This window comes from Typha latifolia, chromosome 7 (assembly GCF_019914945.1).
Source record: "Typha latifolia isolate L0001 chromosome 7, TyphaL0001v2, whole genome shotgun sequence".
Classification (NCBI taxonomy): Eukaryota; Viridiplantae; Streptophyta; class Magnoliopsida; order Poales; family Typhaceae; genus Typha; species Typha latifolia.
In genome coordinates this window covers 4,409,611-4,434,366 of record NC_133092.1, presented here as the reverse complement: position 1 = coordinate 4,434,366, position 24,756 = coordinate 4,409,611, and the positions used below count along the sequence as shown (strand labels likewise).

Below are 24,756 nucleotides of genomic sequence, written 5' to 3'. Positions count from 1 at the left end.
GAGCATCATCGTTACACATCAATATCCAATAGACAAGGGACGATCTTTTTCAATCCTTAACGCTTATAATTAACACCGAGGTCCGAAAAGTGATCTAATAGTAGGCTGGCTGCTCTCCAAAATAGGCAACTGGACAAAGGCCGTTCCTTTCGGCCTACTCCACTGTGGAGAGATCTAATAATGGAAGTATTTGGAGTACTCTTTATCTTGGTCCACAGTACCAGAAAGTCCTCAAAGTTTAATGTGACTTGACGAATGATGTGTGTGAGGAGCTGAGAGGGGGCCTCTCTTTTTTTTATGGTCGTGATGGGGGAATCCGTTTCCCCCCTCGTGCCGTTTCTCAATAGAAATTATGGAGGTGAATCGTTTGGATTTTCCCACGTTTCCTCCGTAGGACGTTTCCCGCCCGCATCCTAGAGAAAAACTAAACCTCTTTCCCTCCTTTTTTTTTTCTTTTTTTTTAAAACCCCGAAATTGTACGCAAAATCACCATTTCTATACCCCCTATCCGGAACTACTCCGAAAGCTGCCTCCTTTCCTATCCAACAATGGAAACCCCTCCTCTTCACTTCCTCTCCTACTCTCCTTTGTGGCTTTATTCCTCTGTTCTCGTCTCTTCCTCCACAGACATCTTCTTGCTCTCCTCCTCACTTGTTCTAAAGAGAAAGAGATGGGTCGCGGCAAGATCGAGATCAAGCGGATCGAGAACTGCAGCAACCGCAGCGTCACCTTCAACAAGCGGCGCAATGGGATAATCAAGAAAGCGCGCGAGATCAGCGTCCTCTGCGCCGCCGACGTATCCGTCGTCATCTTCTCCAGCTCCGGCAAGATGTCCGAGTACAGCAGTAGCACGTACAAAACATCTTTAATCCTTTTCCCTCTTTTTTTATTAATTTTTTGTTCGTTGGTTTTTTTGGGCGGGTTTGGGTTAGAAGTGGTGAAAGAATTGGTTTTGTTGGTGTTAAGGTTGCCGCAGGTGTTGGAGAAGTACCACCAGCACTCCGGGAAGAAGCTCTGGGATGCCAAGCATGAGGTAGATCTCAATTCAAAATTATATTATAGTCCTTTTGTGGCTGGAAAAATTGATTCTTTGCACTGGTACAAATGTTAGAACTTCGAAAGTTTGCAACTCTTTGTTGAATAGATGGAATCATGGAAACCATTTGTAGGTTCTTTTTGTGTAGCAATCTGGAGTTGTATTAGTCGGAAAAGTTTTTTTTTTTTTATCCTTTTCATTAATGGAAGTATAGAAGTTCGAAAATTTCAACTTTATGATGGATAGATGGAAAAGTAAGTGGTAGGAGAGAGATTTGTCTATTTGCTTATGAGTTTGTTAAACCCTTCCAGAATTTGAGTGCTGAGATTGATCGGATTAAGAAAGAGAATGATAGCATGCAGATTGAGCTGAGGTTTGTCCTGAAATGCTCTCTCCTTAATCATCTTTCCCTTGTTTATTTCATTTCTATGTTTGGGGCTTACTGTGGCTTCATGGCTAGGCACTTGAGGGGTGAGGATGTGAAGTCACTGGAGGCAATAGAACTGATCACCATCGAAAAAGCACTGGAAAATGGGTTGACCAATGTGCAAGAAAAGAAGGCAATAATTAATTTATCCTGACTTTTATCTCTTGCCTCATTGTATATGTCTAATTAATGAATCTATTTTTTCTTTCTTTTTTCTGTCTATATGGATGCATTCTAAACGACTTCTTTCTTTGTTGCAGTTGGAGTATCTGGAGATGCTCAAGAAGAAAGTATGGTTCCCTCAATAGCTCAAATTTTCTAGTTTTTTTTTTTTTTTTTTGCGTGTTTAGTTTTACCATATTGTCTTGATGTATTCTTTGCAGGAAAAGTTGCTCGAAGAGGAGAACAAGCAATTGACTTTTAAACTGGTAATTCCCTCCACATGTACTTCTAGGTTTCATATTTTATAGGAAAACAAACGAACTTGGTTTGATTATCTACCTTTGATAGGATATATGTGTAGTTATAAATTGACAGCTATAGTCAAAATTCATATCATAAATTCAGTACTTCACTTGTAGTTTCTTTGCTAACCTTTACTCTTGGAGCTATTTATTGGGTTCTTCCCTCATATGCCTCTTTGATCTTACGTATTTATTTTTGGCCAGTTACATTGTCTTTTGGTTAATTTGCAGCACCAGCAAATGACTATGGATAGGAATATGAGGGAGCTGGAGCTTGGTTTTCATCAGAATGACAGGGAGTTTCCCTCCCAAATGCCAATGGTCTTCCGGATGCAGTTAATCCAGCCTCACTTACAGGACAACAAATAGTGTGATTTTATGGGTGTTTACTCAGAAGACTGAACTGGTTGTGTATTAATAATACGTTGCAATTTGTTGTTGTTTCCTTTTAGTTCAACTGTTTAATTCAATCAAGGCGATGAAACTCATCATTATGTGTTCCTGAATAGTGCTTTGGTTTAACTTGAGACACTAGTGTTATGTCTAGTTCCAAAAATATATGACTAGAGTGGAAGTTGAACCATTGTATTCTTTTGTTTTGTATTCCTTAAGAATGCCTTCTATAGCTAATTCATATGCATTCCTGCTTCTGTGAGTTGTTAGTTTTTGATACTCTTAACATCCATAATTGATGCCATTAACCAAAGATATATTTTAAATCTTTAAAAAAGTTTTCTTTGGAACACTATCAGATCTTCAGTTTTAACACCCCCAAATCACAGAATAAAAGAAGACAAGCTCATGCAGTAAACATCCTGGAGACGAAATTAATTGCCTAAAACTTTATGCATAGTCGTAGCATAATGATATCAATCACTGGTTCTTTATCATCAAATTGAGTACAAAAGAACTGATCGAGGTTATTCCAACCTCTTCGGCATATGCCAACGTCCTGACCTGCTTCATAGTTTTTGATTCCACATCACTTCAGGAGTTCAGGTCCATGAAATCATGAAGTTGGCATTTAAACAAACATCTTACTCTCTGCCACTGAGTTCCAACCATCCATCACCTAAGCATATCTCCAGTATCCAAGCATGGCCCACTCAACCTAGGCGACGCGCTGAAGGTGTTCGCTCCATCGCCGAACCCGAATCCATGGCCGAGCGGCATCGGCCTGTCAGGTATCGCCGGCAGGTCGACGTCCCCCTCCAGCATCCTCACCGCCTCCGCGATGGTCGGCCGCAATGCCACCATCACATGCGCGCAGAGTATACCGACCAGCACGAACCTCTCCATGATCCCTTTGGGGTTCTGCGCCTCTCCGGCCACCAGCACCTCATCAAGCACCTCCGCCGCCCTCCCCGCCTTGATGAGCGTCCACGCCCAATCCGTGATAAGCACCATATTCGACGGCGCGGCCATGTCCAGCGCCTTCCGCCCGCTCATGGTCTCGAGCACTAGAACGCCGAAGCTGTACACGTCGCTCTTCTCGGTGAGCTGGCCGTAGAGGGCGTACTCGGGAGCGAGGTAGCCGTGCGTGCCGGCGACCCGCGTAGTGAGGTGCGACTGCCCCTCCTTGCTCTCCCGCGCCAGCCCGAAGTCGGCGACTGTGGCCCGCATCTCCCCATCTAGCAAGATATTGGTAGCTTTGATGTCTCGGTGGTAGATCGCCGGCTTGACGCCGTAGTGGAGGTACATCAATCCCTTGCCCACATCCAGTATAATGTTTTTCCTCTGAGGCCAAGACAATGGAGGCCTATTGCTATTCCTCTTCGACCTAAATATATGCTGCTCTAAGTTCCCATTAGGCATGTAGTCGTACACAAGAAACCTCTGCTTCCCTTCTTCCACATCGTCGTCGGGGATGCAACATCCCCTTAATGGCACTAAATTCCGGTGGCGGAGGCTACTGATTATCTCCACCTCGTTCCTGAACTCCTCGTCGCCGCCGTCCAAATCGAGCTCGAGCATCTTCTTGACCGCGACGACGCTGCCGTCGGCTAGCACCCCCTTATACACCGCCCCGAACCCACCGCGGCCGATGAGGTTCCGCTGCGAGAAGTAGCCCGTGGCCTTGTCCAACTCTTTGATGTCGAACAGTATCGACCCGGTGTTCGGCCGTGGGTGCGACCGCGAGGAGGAGCTCTGCTGCTGCTGCTGCTGCTGCGAGTCTTTCTTCCTCCTCTTCTGCTTTCTCCGAAGGAATAAAGCAAGAAGTGCGACCGCGGAGAGGAAGAGAGCGGCGGCGGAGACGGACGAGGCGACGACGGCGGCGGAGGGATGATGCGAGGAGGATTGCGGTGGTGACGAGGACGTGGAGAGGGCGAGGCCTAGGATGCAACCGGCGGTGGGCGGGTATTCGGGGCCGAATCGGTTAACGACGCCGGCGGCGTAGAGGACGGTGAGGTAGAAGCAAGGGGTGGCGTGGGAGGAGTTGCCATCGAGGGCGGTAAGCCGCGAAGAGACGTCGAAGCCGGCGGTGAGGCAAGTGCCGCATCTTGTGAGGTCGGAGAATTCGGCGTTGCAGGCGGAGTTGAGGGAGGTATCGTTGCCGAGTTTGGCGATCCAGTCCTTCTTGGTCTGGATCCCGGCGCAGAATTTCGGGCTGATGACGAAGTTACTCGGGGAGGGGAAGCAGGAGGAGACGAGGGAGGTTGAGAGGGAGAGGGGAGGGGAGGAGAGGCGTGATTGGAAGGATGAGAGGCAGGAGACGGATGTGGCGTTGTCGGGGAGGCGGAAGAGGGAGGTGGTGCGGAGGCGGGTGGCGAGGGCGATGCCGAAGAGGGAGAGGAGAGTTGAACAGCAGCCGGTAAGGTTGGAAGAGGCGGAAGTGGGGAGGCAGGAGGAGTGATCCCAGGGGAAAGTGGAGACGTAGCTCAAGTCCATGGGGCATGTCGAGTTAGTGGCGGCGGAAGTGAGAGGTAGGAGGAGAAAGAGAAGCACTAGAGAGAGAGTTGCAGGGGAAGTCGCCATTGTTTTGGAGTAAGAGGGGGAGGATTGGAGAAGATGAAGAAACGAAGGCTGTGTTGTGGTTTGCGGTCAGCTGGGGCGGCTGGCTGCTGCAGGGAAGGTTGCGTGGTTGGATTTTGGGAGAGAGATTTAGAAGAAGAAAAGGTAGATCCGGAGTTTAGGAAAACCATCCACCCCAACTTAACCAACGTCATTCTATTCCTATTCCTATTCCTATTCCTATTCCTATTCCTATTCCTATTTGCCTGTTTGGTGAAGAAAAAAAAAGAATTTCCATCAGTTAGCAGCAGCAGAAGTGCAGAACTCATCTCGTCTTATCCATCAGGTAATTAATTTATTTTTTTAACATGAGCTATATAATTAATTGAGAGTTATTAATAATTTATAGTCAGGATCAATCAGCTTTAGTAAAATTAGTAGGTAACTACTTTTTCTATAACCAAGAGGTAATAAATTCGACTCTAATCCAAAATAATATTATGGAGAAATTATTTAATAATTCGGTGCTTTACTCGATTTGATTTGATTGATAATTTTATAGGACGATTAACTTAGAATAGTGTCGTTTGAGTACTTATTTATAAAAAATAATAGTGACATATTTAAATGGGTCAAAAAAAGAAAAATTGGATGGGATAAGAAGTGCCACAAATTTGATAGGAAGTTGGTCAGAAGGTTTGGAAAGTGGAAAGCTATCAAGGAAAGTGAAATGGAGCATTAGTTTATGCAGAGCATTTATTAGTGGTATTGGGGGGTCGTCTTGAGATTGCAACTTGGGATTATTTAATTTGATTTATCCAAATTGCCCAAATATTTCACATGTTCGTTTCACAAGATACCACTCATTTAATTAATTTTTTTTCTATAAAGAAACAGAGGTATAGTGAAAATTCTAGGAATTAAATTGATTTGAAATTTTAGTTTCTATATCCGTTGTTTGGAACTATCAGTGATGGGATATCAATAGATTTCAGTAAATGTAGGATTTGAGATCGGATTTGGATGAAATTTATATCCCACTTAAGTTGTCAAAATCTCAAAACTAATTCTTATTAATATCGAGAAGTAAAATAGAAAAAGGAACATAATGAAAAATATAATGCACACCTTGGAGTAGGAAATTTACTTATGGATGTGATAACAAGAAAAGGACATTAAAAAGGTGAAATTTAGATGGATTATGTTTTAATTCTATTATTTTCAAACAATTAAATATTATTCTCCAATAAACTTAATTAAAATTTATGGTAGATTTTAGGTTACCCCCCTTGATTATGTCTAAAATTAAACAAAATTTTAAACTTTTATTTGTATCACTTTATTCTTTTAGACTTTAGATTCATATGATATTAATAATCATATTGTTGAGTAAATATGGATCTTCAACCCATATTTTTAAGATGATTGAAAATTTTTATTTCATAATCTTGTGTTTCAAGGGAGGTACATTGTGAACCGTGATAGTTAGATAATGACAAAAGTTTGACTTGTAATCTCAGATAGAACAAGATATAAAAAAATTTAAAGTGTATTTGTTTTAAATTTAAAAAATATAATATAATAACTAAATTTAATGAAAGAAGAATAACAATTCTGATATTTTATTATTTATTAGATAATGGTAGGTAAATCCCATCTAATAATTGTTTATTCTTTTTTATATACTTTTGCTGTTAAATTGTTACATTAGTCTAACCCACAGTAAGGTGAAGTGATACAAATAGAAGTTCATTGGTGGTTTGATTTTAGACAATCCAACTAGAGTAATTTTATAATTAACTCTATTTTTTTTTTAATATTACTCTTACTCTAAATTTTACCTAGATGGTTAAGAACATGCCCTAACTTTTTAAATATTTTAATTAATAAAATTTTCTCATCTTTCTGAAGATGTCAGGTGGTGGTTTCAAGGTCAACTTGATTGAATTTGAGGTCCATAATGAAGCAACAAGGACTACAATTTTTTATTAATTCAAGTTGGCCTAAGTTTTGCTTTCCTTGTCTTTAATTTATTCCTTCTTAATGGTTTGGTTGGAAGAGTGTCATAAAGTTGATCAATAAAATATCAAATGATTCTTTTCATACTTACTGCCATATTGGGGTTACAGGCATCTTCTTAGCTGCATTTAATACTAATTTAATTCAATTGGGAAGAGAGGGAAAAGAATGCAAAATTCTTAATAACTATTAAACCTTCTTATTGGCAATATAGAAAGTAATGATTTAAACATTATTTATGAAGAACTTTGATCGTTGTACTTCTAAAAAAAGCTTGGTACATATGTTATTTATACATTAGCTTATCGGCTAATCAGAGCTAGATAAATAAGCTAGCCTTTCGTTAATATACATGTTGAATAATTATGCCAATCCTCTTAAGAAATAGACTCCGACGAAATCTTATAAAAATTTCACCAAATATTTTTTTCAGAATTTAAACTCATAATGTCTAGGTTTTTAGGGTCAGCCATTGGATTACAATGGTCAATCTTGATAGTTAATACTATTGCTTGTAATACCTAAAGGAATATTATTTGGACAGCAATGAATATTTGATAACTTCTTGATTAACAAAACCATTCTTAAGAATAGATCATAAGAGTAAATAGTTAATCTGGAATTAGTAGAACTAGGAAAATGGTCTCATGAAGTGGCATAGTAAAACAGCCTACGTAGTTAATTTGGAATTTAATTAGCATAATTCTTTGTGGATGCTCTGTGGTGTAGTCTTCATGCAAATTTATCAAAAGCACTTTTACATTTTGCTTTTATTATCACTCACACACTATCATATGAATATTTTAAGCATTTTAATTCCTCACGTTAGGAAGCATTTTAAGCAAAATGCAATATAGGGTATTTTAATAAATTTATCTTAACTTTAAATATTTATTATATTAAGTGTATGGATTGTTATTTGGTTGAGTGCCCACTAGTTTGAATCAAAAGGTTCATTTTTATTTTGTTACATATTCATCACAAAAAAAAAAAAACTTTGGTGGTGGTCAAGTTCTTTGGACCAAATCTTTGTTTTCCATGTTCTTCTAAACATATTCAGGCCCATTCACTTGATCCTATGGGGGAACAAAGAAGAAGGTTGCTGCTCAGCCCACTAGAAAGAGTATTTGAAACATTGATCACATAGCAGCTCTAGAGGTCCCCAAAAACAGAGGCCATCCTCCTCTTCAGGTTCAAGAAATAACCTTCTTACTTGTCTTAATTATTTTCTAATTTTTTTTCAATTGTAGAATTATTGAGTATTGCTGAAATTTGGGGTGTTAGAGCTGGGAGGGTTTGAAGAAGAAAAGAGAGGAAACATAAAGAAGGAAAGCATCTCAGAAATATTATTTTATAAGAGCATATTAATTTACTTTCATGCATTCAAGAAACCAAGCAGGATGATAAGAGCAATAATATGGTTTAACTCTATGAGGTGGTAAAATTAATGGATGAATTATCCTACCTGCTTTGGGTTCTGCTGGGGTACTTGATGTGGGCTTTATTGATAATATTTTGGATTAATACAGTTGCAAAGTTGATAAAAACTATGCAAGTGCCATCTTCAGAGATGAATTAAATTGGAAATCCTGGATGGATGCTCACTTTTATTTATGGTCGTGTTAATTAAGTGATCAGAAAACTGTCTTTTGGGAGGAAATGATTATGAAATCAAAAGATTCTGGGATGAACATGGGCTAATCCACCAGATCAATTGTTGATTAAAAAAAAGAAAAGAAAATTAAGTAGCAATAAAGAGGGAAGATTGTTTACTATGTAATTCAACTTAAAGAGTGCTTTACTATGAAAATCTCTGAATTCCCTATTATGTTAGTTATCAGTTAGTTTTTTTCTAAAGAAATATCACATGACTGCTAATTTTAAACTTTTAAGGAACATTGTACTCTTATTTTAGAGAAAAGAAAGAGAGTAAGATCTAATTTCTCTCTTTCTATCTAATGGTTGAGATTGTCTAATACTCCAGAAATATGATAGGAAATATATTTTACTATGACCCAAAGTATTAAGAGTAAAGTAGCCTCTTTATTTATTCTCCTTTCTCTTGTATACAGCTAATCAAACAAACTGGTTATGGTTTTTAGCTTCTTCTTTTTAAAATTTTTTAATGTCTAATATTTTTTTAAAAGTTGGTACAAGAGACATACTTTAATGGATATTATCTTCACTTAAAATTTTCGTTTATATGGCTTTCAATTTCACCCCATCAGCCTTACTCTAATTCTATCTATTATTCCCATTGACAAATATCATACATCATATTATTTCAGTTCATGGAGATTATAGGGATAAGCAATAAGAAATTACTTAAATTCTTAATTATACCTTTTGATTTATGGATGGATATATAGAAATTATTTTCAATGATAAATTATTTTGCATGGAATGATAGGAGTGCGAGCAATATTAAATAGTTGACGAGTCAAAGTGTTAATAATATATATATATATATATTCTTATGAGCATTATCCATGGCCTACCACTAGGACACACCAATCAATGGTAGCATTTAAAAGAACTCTATAAAGCACCCACAACCACAAGCCCTCAATCCTACTCTTCTCTATATCTTTTCTCTTCCAAATAATAAGCATCACTTAGGACCAAGTGGGCCTTTTCTTCTATTATCTATCTGACCTAGTTTATTCATTCCATGTTCAGCCAATCCAAGAAGGAGATCTGAAAGCCTCTTTCTACTACTAAATCATGGTAACAAAATGTGGTCCAAATGCAGTGGATTTATTCAAGTTGGTAGTACCTTGTTGTCTATTACTGAGATGACAGATGATCTCCAAACTGTTCTTCTTCACCTTAGTCTAATGATTTAAAAGGAGAGAACAAAGTAGATGACCAACTTTGTGTGCTTCGTGTTACTCCACGTGTACATTCGATTAGGGGACATAATTAGTGAGATCCCCCCTCTAATCACTGTTAACAATTCACAGTTGTCTACTAAAAGCTCTCCAAACATTCAAAGTATTCCTTCGTCTCTAAGCACTTTGAGTTCTTGCCACTGCTTTAGTTCCTTAGTCGCAGGGGGAATGAAAGGAAGAAGAATACAAACCTAAGTCTAAGGCAATGATTAATTTTCTATTATACCATGAAGAAAGCTTGAAAAGGAATTGATACTTCACTTTCTCTTATGGGGAGCTTTTTTTTTCTTCTTAAAAGTAGTTATTATCGCTAACATTCTGCCATATAGATATTTATCATTCTACTTTTAATTAAAAGCTTAGCACAACTCTTGTCATTTTCTTATTAGTCGGCCATTTATCATAAGTTAATTTTTACTTGCAGCATCATTTTTTTTTATTTACAAATGAAAAAAATAAATACATAAAATATCCCTCGTTTATTTTAAAACCTGATTCCTCTAATTCTTTTACATAATACGTTAGAGTGTGAACAATAACAAATAAAAATTATAAGATATTTTCGATACATTTCCCTAAATATCGATACTAAAATTTAGTGACAAAACTATTATCCTAAGTAAATTAGGATAGTTCTAATCCTTATAATATAAGATTGCTATGCCAACAAAAACAAAATTCATGTCAAAATTGGGTGATTAAAGCTTTTGGATCAGATAGAACCCAATACTTGTGCAAGTTCTATTTGGGAGGCTCTCATCACTTTTGTTTCCTTCTGCTTGAGTGAGAGACACTATTCTACTAGCTAAAGAAAGCATTTTGGCACTCTTATCTATAAAAGCATCTGAAGTTGAGAACTCAATTGGGGAACTACAACATCTCTTTGAGGAACGAGTTGTGCAAGGAAAATGATATCAGATTCTTCTGCTAAAGTTCTAAAGTCACCAATCGTTTATTACAAGAAAAATGCATAACAATTTGGTGCATTAATTGTACAAATCCATAACGCATTCTCTTCTTAATCTTTATAAGTTGTATACTAAATGAATTTTTAAAAAAAAAAAAAAAATTAATTGCAATAAAAATTTAGAAATTATGTTAAAAAAGAGAGCATAAATACTAATAGTTATGCCATGACTTTCTTTTGGTAGTGACAGTTGGAAGGGGGAATAAGAATTAAGGAACAATATACAATTTCACTAGTAGCAGTAAACGAAATTCTGGCCCAGTACGGAAGGAACCTATTCCTTCATCAAATAAGGGTGGTTGGAATGCCACGCACGTGAGCTGCAGATGCACACAAGCGGCTTCTATTCGGTATTAAAATCTTGGGATTTTTATAAATCACCTCCTATATTTTATCTATTTTATGATTTAGTCTTGGTTTTAAAGATTTTGTAATTTGACCCTTCATTTTTTTTTTATAATTCTCATTTTTAACATCTTGATATTATTTTAACTAACTAAGGTTGACTAAATTACTAAAATACCGCTACTATTTCCTCTCATTTTCTATATCCCTCCGCCATTTCTTTCACCGTCGCCGCCACCACCTATCCCTCTCCTCTCTTCCCTCTCCTCATTTTTTTTTTGCACTAAAAAAGAATAAAGAAGACGGAGGTAATTTAGATATTTATAAATTATTTTATATATTATATTAGAATTTTTTTTTCTAGTACCGTCTAGATTAATCCATGGTGATAAATGAGAATTATTAAGAAAAATAAAGTGTCAGGTTACAAAATACTCAGAGATAAGATATGAATCACTATGTAGATAAAATATATGGTATGATTTTTAAACATTCTTAAAATCTTAAATAGAAATTTCAGAATAACACCCTATATTTTATAGCCAGATTATAAATAAAATCTCTCAATATTAAGCCACATTTTACTAGTGGATAGATAGATATAGTTTAATTCGATCATCAGGTTAACTACCAATCAATATCAAATAGGAAGCTCTGTTTGTAAATAAAAGGAAAAAAAGAGTTTTTTTTAATAATATAGTAAAAATATAGGGTGTTATTTGTAAGTTTCTATACAGAAAAGAAGTTGGTGATACCTATAAAAGCCCACCCCTAACTTAACATCCAACCAAGTTAAGCCCCAGTAATTGCTTACACTTCCCCCTCTCTTCTCCCCCTCCCACTGCTTCGACTCCAAATTCCTTAGCATTACAAGCGGAGGAGGAGAGAGGTGACTTCCAAAGGTAAGGGATGAGAATAAGCAATGCTACTATTCAAGTCTTATCTTATCACTTATTTCCCATACGGAGTTAATGCATTCCAGTCTGTTGGGCGTTCTTGAATTGTAATCTAATCTGAGATCTTTGTGGGCCGAGAGATAGGGACTTGCTGCTACCATTGACCATTTGAGATCGTGCCGCCAAGAGTTGAGGTCTTCAATAAGAGGAGAGGAAAAGCTAGAGAGAAAAATTAAAAAGAAAGAAAGAAAGAAAACTTTAGTTGACTTATCTCTGACCCTTAGTCCACGTTGGTGTGATGAACAATTTGTTATCTATATATAGCCTTCTTCGTCTAGCGTGAGGCCGTGCTTATTTCCGTGCTCTACCTTCCTGCTCTAGAGTGCCATTTTTCTTGGATTGTGTTAAGAGTTACTGAGTTAGTGGGATTTTGGTACAATTGTCAAAAGTTGCATTAAATAGCAGCAGAGGCTACTACACTTTGTAGGGTGTAGTAGACTCTTTGGAGTTGTTACATATAGAACAAAGCTTCTCACTTGGATTTCCTTGTGTCTCTGAAGAGATGGGGGAGAATGGGAATGCCAAGTACTACCAACATGCAGCGTTTCCTGCCATGGATATCTCCATAGAGCTTGGACACCAACAGGTAGGCTCCAAGTGCTATGACGACGATGGCCGCCTCAAGAGATCAGGTAAAGAAACCAACATCAGCTAATCATCTCCTGGTTTCATTCGTTTCTCTTAACATTTCTCTACGTTGATAGCTCGATTGAGTTGAGTATTTGTACCCTTTTAGGTACTATGTGGACGGCAAGCGCGCATATCATAACTGCGGTGATCGGCTCCGGCGTGCTGTCACTGGCGTGGGCGATAGGCCAGCTCGGATGGGTCGCCGGTCCGACGGTCATGCTCCTCTTCTCCTTCGTGACATACTACACTTCGGCTCTTCTTGCCGACTGCTACCGCTCCGGCGACCCGACCACCGGCAAGCGCAACTACACCTACATGGACGCCGTCCAGGCCAACCTAGGTCCGTTGCTTTCCTCCCTTAGCATACCCAAAGTGATCAAAGTACACACGTTTTACAAACAATTTGCTCACTTGTCATTTCGTCGAACAGATGGCATCAAGGTTAAGATCTGCGGCTTCCTCCAGTACGCCAACATCTTTGGAGTGGCCATTGGGTACACCATTGCTGCTTCCATTAGCATGGTGTAAGTATCAATAAGCAGAGATTTGTAGATGGTGTTTTATGCTGGCAAAGTAATATTGGTGTTTGGTGAGATTGAATTAAGTTATTCTTTTGTTTTTTGTATTGTATTGGTGCAGGGCAATCAAGAGGTCTAATTGCTTCCATGAGAATGGCAAGAGCAACCCCTGTCTCGTATCTAGCACTCCTTACATGATCATGTTTGGCGTTGCAGAGATCTTGTTCTCTCAGATCCCAGACTTTGATCAGATTTGGTGGCTCTCAATCCTTGCAGCTGTTATGTCCTTCACCTACTCTACCATTGGCCTTAGTCTTGGCATAGTCCAAGTCATTGGTGAGCCCACAACTACTAAAAACTCATCACTACAATGTTTGCCATGCCAAGAAACTCTATATTAAACTTCTGGCTTTCAGCTAATGGAGGTATCAAAGGAAGTCTCACCGGAATAAGCATCGGCGTCGTCACCCCGGCCGACAAGGTATGGCGGAGCCTCCAAGCCTTCGGCGACATCGCCTTCGCCTACTCTTACTCGTTAATACTCATAGAGATTCAGGTACTTTTACATTCACTTCCTCATCCAAATTAATGAGCCTACTACTGCTGCTACTGCTACTACTCTAAGGAGAGAAGAGCACTAAACCAGTAGCATTGGATTGATGATTTTATTAGGACACAATAAAATCCCCGCCGCCGTCGGAGTCGAAGGTGATGAAGCGGGCGACGCTAGTCAGCGTGGCGGTGACCACCCTATTCTACATGCTCTGCGGCTGCATGGGCTACGCGGCGTTCGGCGACGCCGCCCCCGGCAACCTCCTCACCGGCTTCGGCTTCTACAACCCCTACTGGCTCCTCGACATCGCCAACGCCGCCATCGTCGTCCACCTCGTCGGCGCCTACCAGGTCTACTGCCAGCCCCTCTTCGCGTTCGTCGAGAAGTGGGCGATCCAAACCTGGCCCAAGTCCAAAGTCATCACAAAAGATATCAGGCTCCCCCTCTCGCCGACCAAATCCTACAATCTCAACCTCTTCCGGCTGACGTGGCGCACAGTGTTCGTCATCGTCACGACGGTGATCTCGATGCTCCTGCCCTTCTTCAACGACGTAGTCGGCTTCCTCGGCGCGCTCGGTTTCTGGCCGCTTACGGTATACTTTCCGGTGGAGATGTACATAGTTCAGAAGAAGATACCAAAATGGAGTACAAGATGGGTGTGCCTGCAGCTGCTCAGCCTGGCTTGCTTCATTATTACGGTGGCGTCGGCCGCCGGGTCCATTGCCGGAGTGATGACTGATCTCAAGATTTACAAGCCGTTCAAGACTAGCTACTGATCTATAATTTATAGTAAAAAAAAAAACAACTTGTAATTGGGAGTATAACTGCCTCTGTAGTTGTTGTTGCTGTTGCTGTTGCTGCATGTCTTGGTTGTTTCTAATCCTTTAAAGCATGAAAGAAAAGTGCAAGTTCGAGTTCAAGTGGAAGAAATGTGATCAAAGTAGGCATAATCATTGTCACCAAATCCAAACAGATGCAAATTTTCAATAACAACATTTTTAGTCAGTATTTTGTGATTAACACTCCAACTTTGAGCTATTTGTAATCCAACTTTTTCCTTTTTTTGTCTATAATTCTTATATGACACTCTCTGAGTTAACCTAAGCCAACTAATATCTAACAAAATGGTATCTAAATAAGAATATTCTGTTTGAAAACTAAGTTTATCTTTTAAAATACTAAAAATTCCTCTGTCCTCTTGTTTCCCTTTCATTTTAATTGTAACAAAGTGTCTCGGGAGTGTTCTTGTAATTTATTTGTAGAGTTAAATCAACTATAATCTAGGATAAAAAATAGTTAGTCAAAATAATAGTTAGACCAGCTTCCAATTAGCTAGAAAAGCTGGTCCTCTCTTTTTTTCCTTCTAAAAGCAAAAGTTTAACATATTCTTACGTTCTTTTCTTCCAACGATTTTTTTTTAATTTTAACAATTTTTAACTCAAGGCAACTCACCACTTTTCTTTTAAAAAAAATAAATTCAAAATACTAACATCATTTTTTACATTTGTAGTTATTTTAACTCCTTTATAGTAGCATATTTTTGAAATATTTTAAACAAAATATAATATTAAATGATAAGTATTTATATAATAAGATGTGGATAAATAAAAAACAATTTCAACTTTTCGAAGTACCACACTATTTTATATATATTTGAACCAATTCAATAAAGAAAACAAAAGTCGTTCTCTATCGCCGCACTTATGTCGGATATATATTTGCTACCTTATGACATCCTTGTTTGTCACTGCTCTAGTACTAAATTTCACTAAAGAATCTAAGCATATAATGCACACTAGCATCTCAAAATATTCAATCTTTGCTGGCTTTACCTTTTGACGGAATAGGAGCGGCTCCTTTTTGAATTCAAGATTGTTCGCCCCCATCGAAAGAGGTCGGAAACTCGCTTCAAGATCACACCTCCCTGGTAGCCAGCCAACTAGTGGATGTCAGCTTCGATCACTCTGCTCCCTTCCTGGTGCTTTCAATGATAGACAAATCTCAAGCCAAAAAGGAGGGGTTGTGAGGATGGGAGTGGGTGGGGTGGGGTGGGGTGGGTTAATTCTTGGAGAACTTTTGACACAAGGGATTTTGGCAGCGACTGGTGGTCGACAGGGGCTAAGAATTGTTTATATATTCTCTTCTCTCTTTTCTCTCTCTCTCTCTCTCTCTCTCTCTCTCTCTCTCTCTCTCTCTCTCTCTCTCTCTCTCTCTATCTATCTATCTATCTATATATATATATATATATGTATATATACATATATACATATATAAAATGGGTAAAGAAGACACTCAAAGATAAAGTGGAACCTGGGGCTGGTTCGTTTCTTATCTTATGAGTACAAGATGCTTTTATCATGTTACTGTTGGTGGCACTGTGGGAGGAGATGAGGTGCTGGCTAGGTGTAATGTTCGGCACTTTGGGCCGTTTTCAACGAGCTTGTTGTCACTGATGCCTGTGCATGATTGGCTTCGGGCTTCGGGCGTCGGCTGTGGTCCAGCCGTCTCCCGTCTGGGTCCGTCAGGGCTCCCGTGTAGATAGATGATGCCCGTATATTTATTAGTCACGTGCGGATAGACCACACAACTGCGCGCATGCAAATAGAAACTACAACTATAATATTTCATTAGTGTGCGCTTTTGAAATTAAATTACTTAGTTGACGTTCCACCTAATACTTAGTGATTTGACACTGGAGCTACTGTTTATATTCCAACTCTTCAAACATTCCACTTGGGGTTATTAAATAATTGCCAAGTCAGCTATAAGAGGAAAGGTGGAAAAGAAAATATTTATTAGCTCTCTATTTCGACTGGATTGGTTTATTTATTTTTATTTAAAACGTTATGATCAATATATTATAAGACTGATGCGTAGAAGAAATGAAGAAATTTAGACAAATCTTAAAAAATAGGAAATAAAAAAAATCAAATAAATTGCACCACAACTTCGAGATAAGAGGCTTCCATCGATCCGTTGGATCTGGACTTATATTTGAAGCATCCAATACAACAAACTTGTATCAAATAAAGAAAGAGGAAAAAAATATTGCAATGAAGGAGGAGGAAGGAAGAAAAAAAGAAGAAAAGAAAATACTTTGTAATTAAGGCGCTTCCATCTAATAGCTAAGAGGAGGGGAGAGAGAGGAGCTCATTGATGACAGTCACTTGAGAGAAAGATCATCAGTAGAGAGGAAAAAACCCTAATCCTACTAGTTCCCAGTTATAATTCATACTTTACGGCCAAAGAAATTAGCAAAATTGATGCCCAAAGTCCAACTAGATTTACATTTGAGAGACTGAATATAATCTATCAATATATATATATACTTGGATACAATGGAATTTGTAACTCTTTACTATAATACAACTATCACAACACACACATATATATATATATATATAATGCCAATAAATAATAGTATATTTTTGAGAGATACGATAACTTAACTATATCCCACTAAATACTGAGAGTATCGTTGAGATTAGAACTTGGTTTCCTAGTACATACGAGCTCCTTTAAACAATTGAACTTTTATGGCATTGACTACCAATAAGTAATAATACCTTGGATATTGAAATGTAGATCTGAATTCTTTGTCCTATTTTTCTCACTGTTACATGATGAACAACAAGAAGAGTGGTTCTTTCATTAACTTTAGTTCAGAAAGATCTAGAGGCAAATGGTCCATTCCTGACACACCATTCTCATGAGATTCCTCCTCATTCCATCCGATCTGGTTCTTACCAGTAAGTGTACTATAAGCCAATGAGGGGCCTTCATCAATGACTCGGTCATCTTCTTCGTCTGCCAATATAGATGTGACTGCAAAAGGGTTATGGATCCTGTTAGATTCCTGTCCCCTTTTCATTTCTATCCTTGTATGGACAAAGGTGCATTTGGTGCTTTTGTGGGCATGGTTTTTTTCTGTGCCATCTGGGCTCATATCAATGTTATATGGATTAGAGTCAGGGTCCATTATTTGTGGTCCACCGTTTTAGAATGGACCAGTGAAGCGGCCTTCACTCGGAGAGTAGCATGATCGATCGACGCACGGAATCATTGTGCAGTCTCTCTTCGTCGATTCTAGGAGATTACGTGGAGAGTCCGGAGTGCTGTGAGCGAATGTGTAAGGATTTTGGGCGGCTTTACAGAGGTTAATATCCGTCATATTTACCGAAAAGATAATCGAGTGGTAGACTGGGCTACCAATCAGAGTAAATCACTGTCAGAGGTGTATGAGCAAGGGCCTACTGAGGAGCTCCCATTGGATCTATGTAATCTCCTCAATTTTGACTGCTCGACTGACGTAGTGAGTCTGGTTATCTTAATCCAAGTTGGCTTCAACTTCTTTAATAAAAAAATATTATTACTTATTTTAATTTTTATACTTATATATAAGATTACTTTACTTATAATTTATTATTATTATTATTATTATTATCAGACTAATCTAAACCTATTAGAATTTTTGTCATACTTATAAACCCCACCCAAATTATTTAAATACTCCTGTTATATTTGTTAGACAAACTATAAGGAAGAAGATTAATTTAGGTATTTCAATAATTTATTATATTTGTAATATTTGGGGGGTTATCTTGGTAATTTGGATGGGCTCGGTAGCCTCGGTTAATTTGGTGAACTTTAACCAAAAAATATTAATTTAGTTTGTTAAAAAAAAATTAAAGATGAAGAAGTACAGTAACTTATTTAACCTTGTCAAATATTTGAAACTACGAGAGCTCACCCCTCTCCCGCGCTCCAAAATACCCAATTCATTCAAGAAACGAGAACGTAGACATGGGGGGAGAGTTAGATCGCTGGGAAGAAGCCATCGACATCGACGACTCCGATCTCCCCTCTCTCCTCCCTTCCTTCCCTGCTCTCCTCCCTTGCTCTCAACTCCCTCGCCCCTCCCAGGCCTTAGCTCCCAATCCTTCCCCTTCCTCTCGTCCATCACCTGTTCGACCAAATTCCCCGACCTCAGTTTCGGGATCCCAACCGCGGGACTCTCCTCCGGGATCCATTATTGCCGCCTCCTCCTTCCCCCACCTCATCCCCGGTCCCGCTGGTGCCGTGCAAGCTGCGATGCATCGCATGTCTGCTGCCGTGGAGAGCGGCCCTCGCTTGGAAGGGATTGATAAGCCGGGCGACCGATTGGATCTTGATGAAGATGATGCAGATTTCAAGATGAATCCTTGGCTCTTCGCTTTGGGCTTTCTTGGTAAGTGGGATGAACATCCAATATGTTTAGAGGTCTTCTTGTACTTATTTGGGTGATTTGATCATTTGATGTTTGATTAGGGGAGGATTGCGGATCGGTATCCACAATCGGCTCAATCAAGACTAGAACCGTCGATCGAGCACCTCTGGTTCATATCTACCATCTTTTATTCTCCTTTTAATTTGATTATCTTGATAAATGTAAGATTTTGATGGATAGGTTGTGGGAGTTGTCAAATGTTGCACTCCAAATGGGCTGGGTGATCTCTTTCTAACTTTGAAGGTCAGTATTGATGAGTTGTGTATAGTTGTGAGAAATTTCTATGTGACCATGTGAAATATTTGTTGGTTATAGGATCCGACAGGAACCATTGATGCTTCACTGCACCGGAGAGTCATTTTGGAGGGAAACTTTGGCTCTGATATTTCTATTGGATGCATCCTTATTCTTAAGAAGGTCTCCTATTTTTACCGCAGTTGGAAGCTCATATGTTTTTTAATGACATCTTGTCATAAATCAATAATCCAGTGCTGGTTATATGAAATGATATTTAATTGCCATTAACAGCTTGAGAATGGAAAAATTGCAGGTGGTTGTTTTTTCCTCAGCTCGCTCAGTGTGCTATCTCAACATTACATTAGATAATGTGGTCAAGGTGCGCACTTATGTAGATGTGTGCAGATTAGTTATAATTTGGTTGCACTTCTGTTAGTAATTGAATCTATTAGCCTCTTTATATTTGAAGTCAATTGCCAAGTGCCAAGAAAAATCAGATTCATATAGTTGCATTACAGCCATTTGTTGTCGTTGTTGTTAATAGTCAATATAATACTATAATTATACTTAGGCCTGTAATAATTAGATTCCTCAAGTAATGGTTCTAATTAATTGTGTTATTTAACTTTTATATAATAGGGATGCAGCTTGGTCACCACTTATTTTTTATTCTCTTCATTGTTGCTCTTAAATTTTGACATGGACAAGGATTTAGAATTCTAGGTGCACTCAAATATTAAGATTGTTTTTGGTTTGATAGCTCGGTAGTCCAAAATATGTACCTAGTAGGTAATTCGAAGAACTATTTACCTGAATATGTGTTCTCTACGCCAGGTGGACTTCGATTATGTTGCCGTTGAAGCATCCTAAAGAACCACTGTGGGGGTCAGTCACTTAAGTTAATAAAGTCTCTTATTGGTTAGTGACTTTTGGTATGCGTAGTTCCCTTATACTATATAGTTCCTGCAATAGGCATAAAGTCAGCGGAGCATTTATTTGGAAATCAAAAGAAAAAAATCTATTCGAGTAGGAAATGAAAGAAATTTTTTACACACAGAATTATTTTGTTCTTACATGAATATGTTAGCTGAATTCGTATAATTAGAAAACAATTTTTCAAGCAGCGGACAACAGCCTTTAACTGTCATATACAGCAGGAAGACACTTGCTCTTGTATGTAGTATTGGAACTCATTACTCAAGGAATTATTGGGGTGGGAAGTCTAGTTTTGTCAAAAATCCTTTAATATTGATAGTGAGTGGTGCTTGAGTTAAGTTGATCTTAGTTCATTGTCAGAGCTCTATTTGCAGTAGAATTTGAGTGTGACTATTAGGTGGTCGAGTGGCATCTCTAGTTAAGTTTGAGATGGAGGGGCCTATGATATTACGTATCATATGATATGTATCTCATGTACTTGGTCGTTTATTAGTGTGGGAGGGAGAAAGGAAAAGAGAGAGGTATTTTGTTTCCCATTGAAGTTCTTTGAGATATTATTACTAAGAGTTTATTTCTTTCTCATTACTGAAGCTTTGCCAAAAAATGAGTTTGAAAACAAATATCTTGGCACAAATAGAACTTGAAAAAAAAATGTGCAGATGTCAAGCTTGATGATGTTCTTGGAGGAACTAATAGAGACGAAGCTAAGAATGTTTAAACCTCCCTTCATTGATGTTTCTGGTTGCGAGCTATTTTGCCGTAAGTGCTGAAATTTGTATCATTTGCAAGATCTATTCTAAACATAATTGAAGAAATTAGAATATCATATCCAAGGCTATTAAGTTGTAAAATCTCAGTTTAAAGCATTTGAATTAGCTGAATTTTTTTATTGCCAAGACATATCTTGATTACTTTCTTTTCTTCTTTTATCATTTTTATGTTTTAATTTCTTGTGTTTCTTTGCTACTGACTTGTACTCAATCATTAACATGCTTACGGTCTATGAAGCACGGATACGGATACGGGATACGGATACGATACGATACGGATACGGGGATACGGCAAATTCTCAAAATACAGGATACGATACGTCTAGGATACGGCAATTAAAAAATTATATAAAAAAATTATATTCTAATGACAACATATACATAATATTGCATTCAATATTTTAATACATCTATTATCTACATAAGCATTTAATAGCAAAAATGAGAGTAATAGATATCAAAGACAATTAGACAAAGAATACATAAACTTTCAACAAATAATGCACCAAAATGAGAATAGTAGTATCATTGCATTCCATATGAGTAACTCATAGACTCATAGGTCATAGCACTAAAGTTTATAAAGTATCCACCAACATTTCACAATTTGTATGACACCAAAATGAGAGTAATAATAAGTCAGTAGTGTAATTGGCAATGACATTAATTATTCATTTCCATTTAAGTCAGTCTCCTCATTGCCTTCATCAGTGAATACAATAGCCTCCAAATCAGGTTCATCAAGCGAGAGGTCAGTAACTTCAAGAATACCCGCTTCATCGAATGAATCAAATGAATCTCCTCCAACATCCCACATTTTGGTCTCCCCTTCCATATACTCAGTCGATCTTCTAGAGAGAAGACGAAGATTGTTATGGATAAAAACTAGATCCTCTGCTCGTTGTGGAGTGATCTTGTTTCTTTTCATTGAGTGAATAAATGAATATGTGCTCCAATTCCTCTCACAACATGATGATGAACACGGTTGCCCGAGTAATTTAAGTGCTAAATTCTGAAGGTTAGGTGCAAAAGCACCATGAATGACCCACCACTTCTTTGGATCAAGAATATCTCTATCTTCAATAGAGTCATAGTTATCAAAACCCTCTGTTGCAGTTGAGAAATTGGCATACTCATTATTTAAAATTCTCCTCTCTTCTCCGTTTGCAAAGAACCTCTTTAAACATTTGTTTCTCATACGAAAAATTTCTAGATCTTTGTGTGGAGGAGTGGGGTTTGGATCCTCACTAATCCAAGTATTGGTATAATACCTAGTAAGAAGAGCACAAAAGTTAAATTAACAAAACTATAAACCAAAAGAAACAACTATGTAATAAATTTTTAAGCATCGACTTTACCTTGGATTCAATGAGTGTGCTAAACAATGAAGAGGAGTATTGCTTCTATCCCATCTATCAACAAGAATTTTATGCACAACTGAGTAAAAAGCTGACTCTTCATCTTCTTTTTTTGCCTCATGTCTGTATATAGCTGTTTTCACTTTTTCAATCATATCATCCCACATTTCATAAATCAAATGGAGGCAAGGTTTGTCAGTATCAGCCAATCTCAGCATTGAATAAATAGGCTCAGTAAAAGATAATATATATTCAATTTTGTCCCACCATATATCATCAAGAACCTTCTCTTTCACAAATTGTGCTTTTGCTACATCATCCTCTCTATAAGAATTCCATTTATGAGTGTGTATTGATGTTCCTTACCTGCATAGGGATGTCCATATTGATAATTCAGAGTTTCTCCTTGAGACTAGATGCATCACAATATTACTTTTTTTATACAGCTCATCAGTAATGACTGTAGTCCCCCTCACAAGTTGGTGATTCCTTCAGGCACTGCCAGATTGCATCTCCCTGGTGAACTTCTTTTTCCTATTTTTGGGTTTTCTTTTAGTCTGCCTCGTTCTTCCTTGTTAATTGTTTTCTTTTTGTATTTCGATAGATAAACACAGAGATATCAGGCAGAAGAGCAGATGTGAGATGGAAAATCCTGCTCATGGAGAAATGAGTAACATGACTTATTCAAGGGTGATTGCAGGTAAGGAAGAGATTGAAGGAAGCTTCTTATGCAGCAGTGGTGCAAGAGATGCTACGACAGCAGTGGCCACCAATACTAATCATTGTTTAGGGAAGCGCCAAAATTTTTGGATAGGTGAAGTGGCAGGACATCCTTCTGGAAGGCATAAACCCATCAACCCTGATGAGGATTTCAGAAGAAATTTGAATTTCTTAGGGAGGCAGCAGGAAATTGGGTTGAATGAAGTAAGGGGAGACCCTTCTAACAAGCATATATCTACCAATTGTCCTGGTGAGGCAATGATTCGAAATTCAAATTGTGAAACACTGATAGGCAGTGGGAAAACAAGTTTTGGAGGAAAGTTAGCTCGTAGTGCCAATGCTACGACTGCCACCATATCAATGTCTTCCGAGCCTGAACATGAAAAGAATGATACTAGGAATTTAACTTCAAGAGTTTCTGTTGCACAATGGACAGACGAACAGCTGTCAGAGCTATTTGCTGATTACCAGGAATAAGCTGAATGAGTTCATTTCAATACTTTGTATACATAAGATTAGAGAAATGAGCTTCACTAATCTACTACATATAGGGTTGGAATATTATAATGAGCTTCACTAATATACTACATATAGGGTTAGAATCTTATAATGTAAAGCATATATTTTGAGTTAAATGCACCCCTCTAGCTATTGATAGGTGTGAAAGGGTTTTTTTTTTGGTTCTTTTTCATAATGTTGATATTTTTTTGTCTAAGTCTTATTATCAGCTTTATCATCTCGTGAAGCTTAGCAGAAGTATTCCTATTCATCTAAGAACCCAATTCGTGCAGTTATGAACTACTGTTACACTGATTGAAGGCTTTTAGGTGGAAAAACTTCTTACCGGTCCATTAACATTTTTAATATTGATTCACTTCTCCTTGGTTATCTGTTTTGTAGGGTTGGGCATACTTCTTCCCTTCAGATTTGTTATCCAGATATTACATGGAAAAGGATGTATCCATTTGAAATTTGCTAAACGGAGCAAGGTAATTACAAATTGATCTTCTTCAAACTGGTATCCGTATGCAATCACTTTTTCTTTTAGAGAGAGCAGGTAGTATTATCCATCTCATAGCTTAGACACATAATATAGATAAAAAAAAAGAGAGGAAAAATTGGCGAGGGTTCTAGAACAAGCCCCAAAGTTGGCTATAGAAATTGTCCAACGACAAAAGAATAAGTTCCAAGCTTTAAGGAAATACAAAGATTTAATAAAAGACACAGCCCAACAGTCGATGCCTTTGTTATGATCTCTAAGAGAACCCAAAGGTAGTTGGAATAAGGGTTTGACACCGGGGCTGAAACACTACAAACAACAACCTAACAAGAAAAAGAATAACAAGCAAAGGAAAATTGATTGCATTGGATGAGTCAATGACAGACGACACATTACCCTATTGGCACTAATCAACTTCGGCCGCTGCAAAGGCAGTAGATATGGCTGCGGCTGCCACCACCACCACTGCTCGTTGTTCGCGTCGCCGCACCCATCATCACCTAATTTCCTTGTAGCACCACCTTGTGGTTGCGCCTGCACTTCAATGGACACGAATCCATGAATCAAAGTGGTCTGCAACGTTTCACCACTGGAGGAGACAAATTGAGTCCCCAGCAGTACAAGAAATACTACTATTCATTTGTTACAATGCCTTCTAGCAGACAAACTAGTTACTAATAAAAACTGATTCTGATCCATATAAATTACAAT

At 38.2% G+C, this 24,756-nt stretch overlaps 5 protein-coding genes across 6 annotated transcripts; 3 read left to right on the top strand and 2 right to left on the bottom strand.

Moving 5' to 3' along the window:
• Nucleotides 1-521: 521 nt before the first annotated feature.
• LOC140792751 (MADS-box transcription factor 2) lies at nt 522-2,577 on the top strand. Its single transcript, XM_073143916.1, has 7 exons — nt 522-852; nt 967-1,033; nt 1,348-1,409; nt 1,497-1,596; nt 1,724-1,753; nt 1,847-1,891; nt 2,159-2,577. The coding sequence occupies exons 1-7, from the start codon at nt 671-673 to the stop codon at nt 2,294-2,296; spliced, it is 624 nt and encodes a 207-aa protein (XP_073000017.1). The 5' UTR covers nt 522-670; the 3' UTR covers nt 2,297-2,577.
• Nucleotides 2,578-2,758: 181 nt separating this feature from the next.
• Nucleotides 2,759-5,066, bottom strand: LOC140792750 (probable receptor-like protein kinase At1g11050). Its single transcript, XM_073143915.1, has one exon. The coding sequence runs from the start codon at nt 4,901-4,903 to the stop codon at nt 2,996-2,998; it is 1,908 nt and encodes a 635-aa protein (XP_073000016.1). The 5' UTR covers nt 4,904-5,066; the 3' UTR covers nt 2,759-2,995.
• Nucleotides 5,067-11,886: 6,820 nt separating this feature from the next.
• LOC140791665 (amino acid permease 3-like) lies at nt 11,887-14,688 on the top strand. 2 transcript variants are annotated; one of them, XM_073142276.1, is made up of 7 exons: nt 11,887-12,003; nt 12,558-12,689; nt 12,794-13,027; nt 13,118-13,211; nt 13,327-13,541; nt 13,622-13,761; nt 13,878-14,688. In XM_073142276.1, the coding sequence occupies exons 2-7, from the start codon at nt 12,560-12,562 to the stop codon at nt 14,532-14,534; spliced, it is 1,470 nt and encodes a 489-aa protein (XP_072998377.1). In that variant the 5' UTR covers nt 11,887-12,003; nt 12,558-12,559; the 3' UTR covers nt 14,535-14,688. The 2 variants fall into 2 exon arrangements, with proteins under 2 accessions (XP_072998377.1, XP_072998378.1); XM_073142277.1 differs by having other exon boundaries at nt 11,891-12,003; nt 12,142-12,689.
• Nucleotides 14,689-18,411: 3,723 nt separating this feature from the next.
• On the top strand, nt 18,412-23,711 carry LOC140791825 (uncharacterized). Its single transcript, XM_073142485.1, has 7 exons — nt 18,412-18,985; nt 19,066-19,133; nt 19,205-19,267; nt 19,340-19,441; nt 19,575-19,640; nt 22,772-22,844; nt 22,930-23,711. Exons 1-7 carry the CDS (start codon nt 18,562-18,564, stop codon nt 23,520-23,522), a joined length of 1,389 nt encoding a protein of 462 aa, XP_072998586.1. The 5' UTR covers nt 18,412-18,561; the 3' UTR covers nt 23,523-23,711.
• Nucleotides 21,635-22,666, bottom strand: LOC140791723 (uncharacterized; the record flags this gene model as incomplete). Its single annotated transcript, XM_073142358.1, has 2 exons — nt 21,635-22,238; nt 22,326-22,666. Coding segments are annotated over 2 exons (945 nt in total), but the record flags the coding sequence as incomplete, so codon positions are not given.
• Nucleotides 23,712-24,756: the final 1,045 nt, after the last annotated feature.

Excerpts from the sequence above, each read along its gene's own strand:
- LOC140792751 (XM_073143916.1), top strand. The coding sequence starts at position 671 with ATGGGTCGCGGCAAGATCGAGATCAAGCGGATCGAGAACTGCAGCAAC. Across the intron at positions 1,410-1,496 it reads AGCATGCAGATTGAGCTGAG|GCACTTGAGGGGTGAGGATG; the intron begins GTTTGTCCTGAA and ends CTTCATGGCTAG. Across the intron at positions 1,597-1,723 it reads CCAATGTGCAAGAAAAGAAG|TTGGAGTATCTGGAGATGCT; the intron begins GCAATAATTAAT and ends TCTTTGTTGCAG.
- LOC140792750 (XM_073143915.1), bottom strand. The coding sequence starts at position 4,903 with ATGGCGACTTCCCCTGCAACTCTCTCTCTAGTGCTTCTCTTTCTCCTC.
- LOC140791665 (XM_073142276.1), top strand. The coding sequence starts at position 12,560 with ATGGGGGAGAATGGGAATGCCAAGTACTACCAACATGCAGCGTTTCCT. Across the intron at positions 12,690-12,793 it reads TGGCCGCCTCAAGAGATCAG|GTACTATGTGGACGGCAAGC; the intron begins GTAAAGAAACCA and ends GTACCCTTTTAG. Across the intron at positions 13,028-13,117 it reads CGCCGTCCAGGCCAACCTAG|ATGGCATCAAGGTTAAGATC; the intron begins GTCCGTTGCTTT and ends TTCGTCGAACAG.
- LOC140791825 (XM_073142485.1), top strand. The coding sequence starts at position 18,562 with ATGGGGGGAGAGTTAGATCGCTGGGAAGAAGCCATCGACATCGACGAC. Across the intron at positions 19,134-19,204 it reads CCGTCGATCGAGCACCTCTG|GTTGTGGGAGTTGTCAAATG; the intron begins GTTCATATCTAC and ends TTTGATGGATAG. Across the intron at positions 22,845-22,929 it reads TGCCAGATTGCATCTCCCTG|ATAAACACAGAGATATCAGG; the intron begins GTGAACTTCTTT and ends GTATTTCGATAG.